This window comes from Barbus barbus (genome assembly GCF_936440315.1).
Source record: "Barbus barbus genome assembly, chromosome: 5".
In the NCBI taxonomy this organism is placed as follows: domain Eukaryota; kingdom Metazoa; phylum Chordata; class Actinopteri; order Cypriniformes; family Cyprinidae; genus Barbus; species Barbus barbus.
The window spans coordinates 31093673-31108929 of NC_136733.1; the positions used below are offsets into that span (position 1 = coordinate 31093673).

The following is a 15257-nucleotide window of genomic DNA, read 5'->3' on the forward strand; positions in this document are numbered from 1 at the left end:
AATCTTGAAAAAAAAAGAAAAGAAAAAGAGTCTGGTTCTCCTAGGTAACGGTTAAGTACGTTTGAAGAAATAGCAAAAGTTCAGTGATGTCATGTGTTTACATTTTTTAAATGTTAATAATTCAATAAGACGTTCTAAATATATTTAAAATTCTATAGAAACTAAATATTGTTACATTTTATGAAACGCCATTGATTACAATCCAGCTTGTGTATCTTCAAATGTATTTCGCCAATTACACAAATTTAAGTCTCGAAGAACAGTAAATCTAAAGTAATAATTTGCGGTTAATTGATTCAGATTAAATTAATAGCAGCTCCGATTTATGTTAAGTGTTTTAATTCACTAAAAATAATCAGATTAATTCGTTTCAAGTAGTAGACTATACAGGATCACGCTGTAGATTAATTCATTTGTTTAGGGTTGGTTTGATTTGATCATCTGTGAAAGAACACACTTTTGATAATTAAGAGAAATTAACTTTATAAAAAAATAATTTAATAACTGAATAAGAATAATCAAACACACAGGCTATTTCATAAAAGATTTTATTTACAGTGTTAATGTCTGTACTATTCGTTTGAAAGAGTAAAGAAATATTTTCATCCCTTATTTAAATATTATAATCAAGAGAACTCATTCCTTTAGAACCACCCATATTATGTCTAGGCCTATGCAATGAGTGATGTACATTTGCACACGTACGTAAGTGTGTGTAAGGCACAATATTTCTGAAATTTTAAATTTCCATCAAAAATGGAACAATATAATTTAATAAGCCACAAAACAGGGGAAATGTATAGTATGCATTAAGTCCACTGATTTACAGCAGGTGGAGCACTCTGTCTCTCTGTGTGTGTGTCTCCACAGCTGCTCATCATGATGCTTATGGAAGGCTGGGAGTCTCAAAACCTGAACACAACCACAGTGGGAATCAAACACTGAATCAGAAATCATAATACCCTAAATTAACCACAGACAATTAAAACATGACCTCTGATTGACCAAGAAATCATTGTGATCACCCACATAAATGAACACAGACACAGAGAGAGAGAGAGAATTTATAGACACTTAGTCAGAAACTAAAAACTAAAATCAGAAAAGGGCTCAGCAGTGCTCTGATACAAGTCCTCAAATCAAAACCCCTCATTCATTTGTGAGTGCATTTCATCAGCATTTGTTTATGCTGCTCAGGTCCTGACTTCACTCTGGCTGTGAACATCACCCTCGAAGGCAAGATTGTCATAGTGAGGCGACACATCCAACTGCTCCTCTTGCACACCTGCAAATCAATCAGAAAAAACAAAGACCAAAATCACTCCATTCAGATCAACAAGAAGTATATTTTCACATCATTACAAACTTCACATTAAAAAAAAGGTACACTATGAACAACTTCATCCAACCCAAAATTCCAGGGAAGCATTAAACTAGTATAGACCCTGATTAGTGTCTAAATAGTAAATTATACAGCATAAAAACAATATAATGGTCCCTTCCAGGATCCCATGATTTTGGGATCACAGATTTTAATGCAAAACAAAGCCAACTCTGCATTATTTGTGGTAGCTTAGTCTCATTTACAAAAAAAAAAAAAAAAAAAAACCTTCTTCCAGAGAGCGGGGAAAAGCAGTATTGCTAATCAAAATCCATGCCAAAACAAATTAATGTCTTGCCTCTGTACTGTAGTGAATTTCACAGTAAATTGAATTTATTATAAAATGTATTTTAGTTAGTAATATTATGCAATGTATATTTCACTAGTAGATTACATTTAAATAAGTACATTATTTTACTGGATATTAATATTTTGAGTAAATGCAAACACTGATCATACTTTTAGAAAAAAAAAAACTAATAACATGAAATAATTAATTTTAAATAGACAGCACCAATAAATATGCTACTGTACTGATTCAGTGATAGTGAACAAGCTGTTGTGTTTAACATGCAATATTTTGCATTTTCAGCAAAGTAGACCTGTATATTTATATGATGGTGTCACGTTTGCCTTGTGCATGAGGGACCAGGACAACAATTTCAGTAACTTACTTACACGTACTTACATGGTCCCTAACACTAATTACTTGAGTACATCATGATTATTGGTGGTTATCACTGCAAAACAACACACTAATCTTGCAAATATCACCATTAATTTAAAGAAAGGCTACAGGTACTTCAATTTTGGGCCACAAAAAAAAGAAAAAAAAAAGGAAAGACCAGTGTGTTCTGTTATTCACACTCACAACAAACATGTATACATAAATTAATGTTTCTATGACTCCGTTAACATTAATGTGTGACATTCAGCACAGATACTCTGCCTTCCTGTAAATTTGTATGTGTAAGGTTAATATAATCACAGCAAGTTGGGAGTATTGGGAGAAATGTGATTGTGTGCAGTTTTTTCATACCATTTTGTGAGGCTTCAGCAGCACCCAGGTGTTCGTTTCCATGCATGGATGCATATCCAGAGGATGCCGTCTCACTGTGTGTGTGTGACACGGTCTCACTCTGCAGGTCCTCAGATGTAGAAAAAGATCTGAAATCAGGCACTGAAATCTGTGGCTGCTCCTCAACATCCATCTACAAGAGAGAGAAATTCAGAAAAGAACATGTCGGCAAACATCGGGCCAAATGTGTGTGTGCACTGATTGAATGTTCAAAACTAAAAACTAGACATTTCCTCCAACTATAGACTTGGACTTGAAGGGTCAATGAATGATACACACTGCCAAAGGAGGAAGAACAAACTGAGCTAATTCTCCTGCTTCCTGTATATGCAGGGCATGGTGACTAAGCAGCAGTCCAGTTTCTGTGAGAGCAATCCTTATGAGTGAGAGAGGATCCACCCAATCTCCAGTTACTGTAATCAAGGTTCATGACAGGTCGGTCAAGACCTGGACACCATCCGACGCAGTTATTTACTAACACCACTTTTTCATGAACACTTCTTACAACAGGTACGCTGCTTGTGTCAGCTCGGGTCAAGGAGAATCTTTGGAACAGAAAGAACAAAGGTAAGCTCCCAGGGTGCAAGAAGCACAGTGGGAGATGCTCCGGTGTTCAGAACAATTCATCCCCTTGGGTATCAACTGAATCTTTCCAGTATACTGTCAGCCATCATCCAGTCCTTAAGAGAACAAGCTGGCTTACATTAGGGCTGAGATTAAAATACCAACAGCACATTAGAGATGGCAACAAATTCTGCCTGACTGACAGATGAAATAGCCAATCTCTGCTTACTGCAAACACAGAACAGCTAAAAGAAGTAAAAAGATGTGTTTTATAGTTAACACTAGCTAGTGTGACAAGAACACTGCAATACACAAAGAAAACATGCATTTAAGAGACAAAACACTGGACTCATTTTCACATCTCTGCTTGTGGAAGTTAAGGATGGGGCCCACAGGTAACCCTGTCGAATGCATCCTGCCAGGCTGTACTTCCGCCTGGAATGGGAGCAGGATCAAAGAGACTTATAAAGGACAGTACAGGCAACAGAATGTAACCCCACAGGTGCGCTGCCCAATCTGTCAGATATTTTCACCAAGGTGAGCAGTTATGTCTCACTGCAGCAGAAAGGCAAACACAACCATAGCCTAGAGACATTAAAAGTAGCAATTTTTCAGTCAATACTATACAATAATATTGACTTGACACATATTTATATGTCTTTGTCTATGTCTTTTTGGTCCATTCATGTGTGTATCCTGGATGTTTAAATCTTTTGAAACCTAAAAGATTTCTTCCGCTAGGGAAAAAAGCACCTTTCCAACGCCGAGCTAGTGCAAGACATGCATATGAGATTAAAAAGTTTATACAATACGTTTTTTTTTTTTTAAATGACCAATAATTTTGCAAGATAAGACACTTATTCCTCAAGTCGGATTGTGTAGAGCTCTTTGAAGCTGTACTTTGGACATTCAACCTGTTGGTCCCCATTGAAGTCCACTATATGAAGAAAAATCCTGGAATGTTTTCCTTAAAAACTTCAATTTCTTTTTGACTGAAGAAAGAAAGACAGACATGAACATCTTGGGTGACGTGGGGGTGAGTACAGGAATTATCAGGAATTTTTTATTCTGGAATAAACTAATTCTATAATGTTTACCTAAAACAGTTGTACTGCCTAAGATTTTGTGGAAACCTTGATCTTTTTTCCAGGATTATTTGATCAATAGAAAGTTCAGAAGAACCACATTTATAAGAAGTAGAAATCTTGTAAAAAAACATTTACATGAAAATGTCTTCACTGTCACTTTTAATCACTTTATTACATCCTTACTGAATAAAAGTATTTTTTAACTAAATAAATAAAAAGGCCAAACAACTGGACAGCAGTGTAAATTCTGTCTTGTCATTTTTTCATAATGCATATGTAGTTTCCAGAAAAAGCATTTTACTGCCTCTGTTGAACATGTGACAAACTTTGAGCTAAGGTGTGTCATTGCTTATGGTGCTCTATCTACCTTCACTCACAGCCACAATACATCATTTCATTTATGTAGCTGACCAAAGACCAAAGAACACCATATCTCTACCAGCAGCACCCAACATTAGTCAGCACAAATAATAATGATTCTGCTCCCTGTCACACACTGCATGACTCAGAACTCAAATGCTCTAGTCACATGACCCGTCTCACATGGTACCAGGATTTCACAAAAAAAAAGCTTATGAACATCTGTTCCTCTTTGGCTACCACATGACGAACAGACAGAATTTGACTTTGTCTCCTTTAATTAATAATGCATAATGCTTAGTAACGTTATGTTCTTCATTTTGCAGTTTCTCCAGAATTTGTATTGCCATGCTAACACTTTAAACTGAAACAGAGGGAAGAGGAAATAGTTACGGTTTGTTTGCATTTCAACTGTTCAGCTTTTAACTGTTTTACTGCGTTAACACTAAGACTGTGTCCGAAACCTGAAAATGACATCTTATCAGGCAGTATCTATTAAGACACTTTTTTTTGTTTTTGTTTTTTAACACATAACATCCTGCCTCCATCTGGTCCCTCTTTCAAGGCAGCATTTTTCCTTTGCTACCTGCTTCCTTGGATAGTGACAAGAATGGTTGAATTAAGTAAATTAATTCATAAATGTCTTTTATTTATCTATTTACTTTATTTCAACTTCTGTGTGTCAGATAAACTTGTAGGGCAGTGAAAAAGACAACAGATTCATTTGCTAGCCTTATGAAGTGCAACGCTGGACTTCACTCTTAGTGTGAAAACTCACCTCAACTCCAAGGGCTTTAAGAATGTCACACTTGCACATTGGGCAGGTTCTGTGCTCCAGTAGCCATGGCTCTATGCAAGATTTATGGAAGAAATGACTGCAAACACAAACACACCGTACAGCAACATTAAGACCAGAAAGACTGGAAAAATTCAGATTTATGGTGAAAACAGTGATTGAGAGAGAATGGAACAGAACGAAAGACAGACATACTTGCATGTGAGAACTGATAGTACATCTCCTGGTTTATACAACTCAATACACACTGCACAGGCATCAGCATCAGGGCCAGTCTCCTGTAAAACAAACAGACATGCAGAAATCATGAAAACATTGTTCAAACTAAAGGTTCTTCAAGTTCTTTGTATATCTGCAGTTATCCTGCTGATTTCAAATCCACAAATAAAATAACATAAAATATCATATAAACATAACATAAAATATATAAAACCTAAAAATAAAAGAAAAACACACAAATCCAATAAAAAAAACAAACAAACAGAAGCTCACTTGTCTGTATTTATATGTGCACACACAAAATGTTGTGATGTACCTGATCCCCTTGTCTCAGTGTGCGGACCTGCAGCTGGCCAATCGCCTTCTTTGCTTCAGCTTTCAGCTTTTTCTAAAAAGAGAGCAGACAAACAGAGCTCAGGATGTGCGCATGTCTTGGTGTTTTTGGTCTGGTCTCACTGGTTTTTAAAGAAGAAGTGTACGAATATTGTAGAACTGTAACTCGAGTATCAACAGAAAGTATACTCAGATGTGTTTGCTCTGCTGTACAAACACCTACAACAGAGAACATTTAAGATCAGGATTATTAAGTAAATATAAAGGGACATCTACATTTACAAAAAAAAAAAAAAAACGTATCCCACAGTCACAGAACTATTGCGGACTCGTTCACTCAGTTGATTCACACATAAAGTGGCTGCAACAAGAATGCAGACACTTGAGACACTTCAAAATTTATGAATGTCAATAAATTATATAACCAAAAAAAAAAAAAGTTCTAGCTAAACCACATTCACGCATGCAAAAGAGCTTAATCCAGATTCATAACTTTCACAGACCAGACAGGAAAAGGAACCAGATTGCTGGTTAGGTTTCATAACGAATTACTTTATGAATGCTTATGAAACTGGGGCGAGACTTTCCTCTTACGCAAGGAAATCAAAAAAAGTTCACAAATACTCTTTTCTTCTTTAAGATGTCAAAAATATTTAATCCAAAAATAGTCCATCTCTCATTTCTGAAATTCCAAAAAAGGATTGTGTATATTAACACAGGGCAGCAGATTGAGTTTAAATAGACATTGTTGTATTTGACCTCACAAAACATTTAGCAAAGAATGGAAAAGGTTTATATAAGACATACACATCCCTGCCGGGCTAGAGTAACACACACACACACACACACACACACACACAGAGACACACAGAGACACACAAACACTGACTGAAGAGTTTAATGTGAGCATCTCTGGGGTGAGAGTGTGTTTGTGTGTGTGTCCACCAGTATGTGTTCAAGGACTAAACAGCAGGCCTTCTCATTCTTGTGTGTGTTTTCCACAGGGAGACAGTAAAGTGTGTACTGGCACAAAGTAATATGTATCCTCTATCGGACTGAAACAAAATCTACAATGTATAAAAAGTTAAACGTCCTCTACCCACCGCTCAAAAGGGGTGAGAAATGAAAACCAATCAGAGCAAAGTGGCAAGTATTGTGTCTCGTCTACCAGTCAGTGTGGTGACTGACGTCACATTTGATAATAAAAGTTGCAGCTCAAGATACAAGTGAAGAAACACATTTGAAAGGATCCAAATTAACACATTAATATAGAATAAATAGAAATTAACAGTAAAATCTAAAATTCACCATGCAGTCAAAACTTCAATGCATCTGGATTTTTATATACACACACACACACACACACACTACAGACCTTAGCCAGGTGAGATGACATGTTGAATTTAACATGGAAGAAAACAATGCGGTGAGAGATCATTTTACAGTCTTCACAATGGCACATACTGTATAAAGGTCATAGATCAGGTGATTTTCACAACTGAACCTTCAAAACTGTTTTATGGATGTTTTGCCTACCGAAAGTTTTCAGAAATATCTTTCCTCAGCTGAACAAGAGGTTATGTTGTTCAACAACAGTACAATCTTCTGAACACACAGTACTTCTATCCCTCATAGCCTTGTTTTCACTCCTTTAAAAAAAAAGGTGCTATTTTGACTAAGGTCTACAGACATATACCAAACAGTATTCGTGCATTCATGCAAGACCACATGAAGGTCTTAGTGAGGAAATAAAAATCATAATAATGCCCATCAAATGAGACACAATGACAAACTCACTCTAATAAACTGTCTCAGAAGCTATTTGTTTTGTCTGTCAACATGTTGAACAGACTGACAACTGACTGTTCACCAGCAGCAAAAAGTAAATATAAAACTCTTGACAGTCCACCTTCTTTGCACACCTTACAGGCCTTTAAAACTGTATTTCTTGGAGCTCTTTTTGATTTTTCCATTCAACCAGTGTTATCTGAAAACATACAGTATACAGTACACAGTGAATATGAAATTCCATGAATATAAATCACAACATTCTTTTATTGTGAAACTGTCAATTCTACGCAAGTTTAAACATAGGCAGAGTGTGTGTAAGGCCATGGGGACTTGGGGCAAAAATGCCCCTGCACCAAAAAAACTAAATCTATTACGTCTGTTGCTAACAAAGTGAAAATGAATAGACAGTGTCGATTGTGGTTAAAATGCGCAACACTGTAAAAACAATCACATACAATTCTGTTGAGCTTAGGAATGAAATGGCCAATCAGAGTCATCTTCAGAGTCTTTCAGAGTCATCATCTCTGAAACGTACCAGTTTTGTTGAGTGTGGGCGTGTTCTCTGACTGAATTCTGGACTTTTGCGAATTCTCTCATCATAAACAACAAAGTGCAGATGTACGTACAAAGTACGTAAGATATTCATTTCACAGTGTATACAGCTTCAGTGATTATAACAATAGTTTTTTTGAGGGTGCTTAAACTCGCCTGGAGTTGGTTCACCCTCTGCCTATGAGTTTAAAGAAGTCATTTTTATTCCTCACATAAACCTCTAACTAAAGAATTTGATTTTTACTAAATACTTTTATACCTTCAAATGCATACATCTACAACTCATGTTCACTTTTATTTTATTTTACTTAATTTTATCTTATTTAGCAGATGTAGAAATAAGCAACATTGTAAGCAATTTATCATAATTATCAATATTTGGAGTTTAAAGTATACAATGGTTAGTACACAAGCTAGAGAGGAAGTATAATGCAGAAAAACAATATGATTTTACTTTGTTTTATATTACGAGTTATTACAGGAATTATCATCATGACTGTAAATTAGTTAGGCATTCGCAGAAGAGGTGTGTCTTCAGCGGTTTCTTAAAAGTTGTAAAAGCCTCAGCAGATCAGGGAGGAGGCAGGCAGCCCGGAGAGGAACAGAGAGGGTGAAAGTTGTAGAAACGTACTTTGTACGTCATTGTGAAGGAAGCACGGCTGTCAATGCTGGGAGGGAGCATACACTTGTAGTGTTCACTTCCAATGGCAGTACTGACGGCCAACATCAAAGCCTTGAAATTTATGCAGGTGGTTACAGGTAGCCACTGGAGCGACACAAAGAGGAATGTGACATGGACCCTCTGTGGTTGACCGTTTTGTTGTGGGTCTGTGCTGCCCACATTCTTTACAATTTTAGCAGCTCTGCGACAGTTAATGATTACAGACAATAGTCAATAAAAAACAACAACAACACAGTGCTCATTCACGTGAGTGATGAACGCTACGTTTGAATGTCTCGATCAAAGATCTTTTATGTAGGCACTGACACCCTCATGGGCAGTGTGCTGACATAGTGCCGAAGCACTTCGGGACGTCCCGAGTATGAGTGCCAGCTCTCAGACCTTGCCTTATCCCATCCCACTGTCTCTCCCCCTTCGCTTCCTGTCTACTCACTGTCCTATCATAATAAAGGCAAAACAAAATTATTAAAAAAAGATGTGTTCTTAGAGAAGCGTTGATGCGTCACTGATACCCAAGAGATATTTAGCCATTTCTAAATCACAATTTCTAGACCTGTCTGCAATCCAAGTTCTGTAGTGTGAAATGTGTTTTGACTGGAAATGACATTGGTGGTGACAGACAGATAGAATCTGACAACTTTGAAAGGCGTGTTGTGTATAGGCGACATTAGTTGTGTTCAGCCAATAAAGCATTACAGCAGTATTGCAATGACAAGAGCTCAGATGAGAAGCTGCACAGCATACTCAGAAATGAAGGTCTGATTTTCCTGATGGTACAAAGCAAAACCATGCATTTACCAGGCAATGACTGAAATGTGGGTAGTAAAGCTCAACTAGTCTGAAAGGCCTTTTACTTAGCCACTTACTTTCCTTTTATTCTTTTCTTCCCTTTTTCCCTTGAGCAAAACGACAAACCACTGAAACTGGTACTTTTTGAGCACAATAATGTCTTTTGGCTTTCGTATAATTAAATATTCCATGGTACTTCCCTTTGAGAAACAAGATTTTCAGAAAAATTCCCAGTATAACTTCATCAGTTGCATCTGAAAAAAATGCAGTCTTTCTCTGTGTGCGCGTGGGATAATCTCTGACAACGTAAAGAGGAACAGATTGTGATTTTAGTTAATATTTATCCAAAATCAAACATTTCCTTGATACTAAACTCAGACCTAATACCACTGTAGAACCAAACTCATACACATACAGTGATGATGACATAGGGCTGAAAGAAAGAATGATCTCAGAAGTAATGCGAAACCAGAAACCAGTTAGAAGCTAGTTATACTGGAATAATGAACAAGCAAGCATGGAGTGTGAAACTATGCTTTTGTGGTAAACAGGGTCTTGTAAATTCGCCACTTGTTCACACAGTCAGTATTTGGGTTTTGAAATTCCTATTTAGTAACACTCCTGTTTATACAATCGCTTGCAGGGCAACCACCGTCTCGATAAATGAGTAACCAAAGTCAATGGCCTTTCTATTTTTGTTACAGCTACGAATGACACCTGTAATAATAATGACACTGACTATAAATATCAAAGATGGCAACTTTGATAAATGGTAAAGTCTTATCACAACTGTCACAACAATGTTATTTAATACACAAGTCCAGCTGAGGTCCAAGTACATCGTTCAAAACTTAATTAACCATAGACCACAAAATTGTAAAAAGCACATCTCATGGAAAGACTGGCTTTAAAAGCTTTGGCTTATAAACAACATATAGCAATGTCTCTATGAGTTACAACATCACATTCTACAGACCTTCCTGAGTTTTCTCATCAGCCATGCCAATTGTGAGACCATGTCACATCCCCCTATGCTGTAACTACATTAAAATTGTTGAAGCTATGCTTCCTTCATATTGTATTTGAAGTGATTCACTATACATTTCAATGTGTTTGGCACTCTTTGGTTACCACACTTTCAACTCCAAAACCTTATAAACTAGAACACGACCTAAGAAACAGTAACTACTGTTTGTTTAGGGTTTTTAAATGTTTTAAAAGAAGTCTCTTAAGTTCACCAAGGCTGTATTTATTTGATCAAAAATACAATATAAAAACAGTAATACTGTGAAATATAATTATAATTTGTAATCACTGCTTTCCATTTTAGTATATTTTAAAATGTAATTTATTCCTATAATGACAAAGCTGATTTTCAGCATCATTCAGTATTATAAATGCTGAAGACAGTTTTGTGGAAACCGTGACACATTTCTTTTTTAGTTTCTTAATGAATAGAAAGTTCAAAAGAACAGTGAAATAAAAATCTTTGTAACATTATAATGCTGAGCTGTAATTTTGATCAAATGAATGCATCCTTGCTGAAAAAAAGTATTAAAGGCATAGCTCACCCAAAAATAAAAATTCTGTCATTAATTACTCACCCTCATGTCATTCCAAACCCCTAAGACCTTCATTTGCCTTCAGAACACAAATTAAGATATTTGATGAAATCCGAGAGCTCTCTGACCCTCCTTAGACAGCAAGGTTCCTACCATGTTCAAGGTCCAGAAAGGTACCAAAAATACCATGTGACATCAATGGTTCAACCGTAATATTATGAAGCTCAGGGCTCCAGACTGCGTCTAAAACGGTCACATTTGCGACCAAAAATATTCATTTGCGAGTGAAGTTTTTGCTGAGGTCGCCATTGGCGACTAGCCTATATTGACATGTTATGAATTAAAAATTTGCATGCATTGCCTTTTTTCCTGATTGTTTTGCGATCACATCTTTTGTTATGTTCACATTAAACTTAAAATTAAAAGATGATGCGCATCAAAGTTTTAGTGGAAAAAAGTTTCAAACAGTCCTCATCTCTGCAGCACAGCAGCACTGACGCACAGTGTGCTAAACGCAGCTCAGTTGTGCAGCGTGACGGAGACGTGCAAGTGCAGAAAAGCTGTGTCTATTTCGTGCACAACTTAAACTACAACAGGTAAAGCTGTCAGATCGTCAACAATTCTTGTTTATAATCATTACTAATATGGCTTCTTCTTATCAAGATCTTAGTCTATATACTGTGTTCTGTTAATGTGTGAACTTCGTATTATTTGTAGTGCACTTGCCATCCAGTAATCACAAAAAGCTTTGCACAATATCAAAGCAACTGCACAATATCCAAAAAAATTAAAAAATCATTAATTAATATTTTTACTTAACCTGTTTTCTACATGATTCAACTCCTCCTATAAAATTGCATTAACTAATGAAGAAAAACAGACTGAATGTGTGAAAGACATATGACAACATTTATAGGAGGAGCCCAAACTACACTCAGTGGCCAAGTGATGCTTAAAATCCATGATATTGGTACAGATTCTGTTTAACGAACAATTCTTTGTGACTGTATATTTAAAGTTGGAAAAGGTTCCTGGTTTGGAATTACATGAGGATGAGTAATTAATGACAGAATTTTCATTTTGGGGTGAACTATCCCTTTAAATTATTTTAAAAAATCTTGCTGATCACAAACCTTTGAATGGCAGTGCAAGTCTGAGAACACACTACAATAATTTACAAAGTTAACCATTGTTTATGCAAAAAAGTTGTTACTTCAATTAACACTTGTAGTGTAAAAAAACAAAACAAAACATTAATATAAAATCTCCTTTATGTGGTGTTTGTTTTATTAGTCATTCTTATTGACTAACTAGTTTTATTATTTCTGCCTATTAGGATGTAGTAAATAAGTTAATACAGTTCTATTGCATCGTAATTACCACCATAACATGATTTTGTGTGAATCTGTAGTTACCACAGTATATTAACAGGATTGTTGTTTAAAAAGCCAATCAAATCAGCTGCCAAATCTTGTGCTGTACCTGTTTGCGGTTCTGCTGTCTGAGGCCGGTCAGTCTCCGCGCGGAGTAAAAGAGGAAGTATCCAACAGCCGCCGCAGTAACGATAAAGAAGGAGATGGAGACGAAAAACACCGAATAGTGACTCATCCAGGGACCGTGCTGCTTCCCAAGCTCTATTCCTATGGAAACGGGCACGCCTTTCTCTAGCAGCTGGACCAGCTCCATCCCACGGAAGTTGCCAATCATGATTGCAACGATGCTCGTGCCTAGAAACACACAGAGATGAGAGAATACTGAAAACAGGAGCAGCGCGCCTGCGCAAAGCGAAACGCACCGTAGCGCATGGTAACCTGCTGGTTGAGAAGGAAAGACAGGATCGTCAAACGTGTTTACTAACACGTACCTAAAAAAATACGTTTTAAATTAAGTGAGAGGAAATTAAGAAAACGTGTGTCGTGCACGAGACACTGTGGTCAAAGACAGTTTGTTTAACAGGATGTGAGCTCTGAATTGTTCCTTTTTAAAGTCCAAATGATGATTCTTTGGATGCGCATGAAAGGCATATGACGAATAATTTCGCAATCTACCATCTAGATAATTAAAACAATACAAAAACATTTCGTTACTTTAAATAAACATGAACTGAAATTATTTTTTTTATTTTAGCTAGCTGACAAGGCAACAATTCATGTCATTTAGTTTAAATTTATGTACTAAAATTACTAAAACAAAAAATGACAAAACATGAGACAAAATTACTACAATTGCAAAGAAAACTGAAAATACAAAAATAAATCAAAATATTAACCAAAACTATAACCTATATACACGAAACAACAACGCAAATCAGTCTACATACACACACACACCCTTTGGTTTTATGACACAACGTGATAAAACACGTTTATTACAGATCATCTGAAAAGTCTTCAGGAAATTGAGTCATTGCTCAGCGAATTTCTCCTTCTAAGGCTCAGTAAGTGGGTTATCGCACCAGCTCTAAAATGCGATTCTAGTCCAGTTCTTAAATCCTGGACAGTGAGCAGAGTTTGCGCTCCTCCGCGTAGAGGAGGTCCTATCAGCCGTCAAGTTTACACAACTTACACAACACAACGCCCGGGTTAGAGTACAACTGCCAACTAATTGAGTCCAGAACTGATCAGAAGAATAATGAGAGACAAGACAACACTTTACGTAAACACGCATACTAAAATGGTCAGCACCTCCTCTCTCGTGTCCTAAGCCCGTTGGGTCACTTACCTGGGTGGGACATCTGAATGACCCGATTTTCTGCTCCATAGTCGTTAAAAATAATAGCAGCTGCAGCTCCGTTCATGGCCGCGACCTTAATTTTATCGGTGAAAGTGCATCCGTTGCCGCGCTGGATTAAGGCGATCCAGCCCATGGAGTCGTTCGGTCGCCGGTAAAAGGTGTCATCTTCACAGCCATAGATGGGATCAGCTAAATACACGTTCCCCACTACAGAAGTTTTGGGAGAGTCTTGCCCATACAGCCCCATCTCCTCTCGAAACCAAGTGGTTTGGTTTGTTTCAGGGACTGTGTAGGAAATGTTGAGGTATGCAGTGCACAGGTAACTGGCCTGCGCCAAACGCACACTCGACACCTGGAAAACAGAGGCCACCAGCAGCCACGAAAACACATCCCGACTCGCAAGAAGCCCCATGTTCGGCACACCAGCCCTGCCGCTGCTCTCTTCGGTTCAGTTCAAACTTCAAAGCTTCAAATAAATTTGGTTATTAAAATGACCCAAAAGTGGTTCCGCAAACTCACGTAATCGATAGCTCCCTACTGAGCGCCTACAGGTGTTTTAGTAACGCAACTGAACAGAAACTCTACCTATCTGAGGTCACTGCGCCCGAAGCCACGCCCACACCTCTCTTAAAGCAACACACGCTGTTTTTCTCGCTTCACTCGTGCTCTTGCTAAGGGACTGAATTTTATGGTTTATTACAGGGTTTTTTTTTTTTACACAAAATCTTTACTTGTCACACAGTTTCTGAAACCTGACACTCAAACACCAGAACCACACACCAAATCTGCAAAATACACTAATTTTCGGCCTTTGACTCCGTTTTCAATTTCATTAAACACTTTTTGGTAACAGTTTCCAATAAGGTGGTTCATTAGTTAACATTAGTTAACAACATTAGTAAACATGAACGAAAAATTAACAATGCTTCTACAGCATTTATTAATCTTAGTTAATGTTAATTTCAGCACTTATTAATGCATTATTAAAATCTCAAGTTGTGTTTGTTAACATTAGTTAATGCATTGTGAACTAACATGAATAAGCAATGAACAACTGTATTTTCATTAACTATCATTAACAAAGATTAATAAATAGTGTAATAAATGGATTGTTCATTGTTTGTTCATGTTAGTTAATACATTACCTAATGTTAACAAATGACACCTTATTGTAAAGTGTTACCAATTTTTTGCTAAATATAACAAACAGTTCTCCATGTACACACAAAAATCTAAGAGAAATTAATATAATGGCAAAGGTGTTTGCAAATGTTTGCTTTTAAGATGTGTTTGTGATTTGCAAGAGATGTGAGGCATTTTGCATGTGCA

At 36.8% G+C, this 15257-nt stretch overlaps 1 protein-coding gene across 1 annotated transcript; it reads right to left on the bottom strand.

Moving 5' to 3' along the window:
* Positions 1–537: 537 nt before the first annotated feature.
* LOC306869362 (E3 ubiquitin-protein ligase RNF128-like) lies at positions 538–14525 on the bottom strand. Its single transcript, XM_079416110.1, has 7 exons — positions 13917–14525; positions 12678–12922; positions 5803–5874; positions 5463–5545; positions 5250–5346; positions 2421–2592; positions 538–1285 (listed from the first exon to the last, which is right to left on the bottom strand). Exons 1-7 carry the CDS (start codon positions 14338–14340, stop codon positions 1194–1196), a joined length of 1185 nt encoding a protein of 394 aa, XP_079272236.1. The 5' UTR covers positions 14341–14525; the 3' UTR covers positions 538–1193.
* Between the last annotated feature and the right edge of the window lie 732 nt (positions 14526–15257).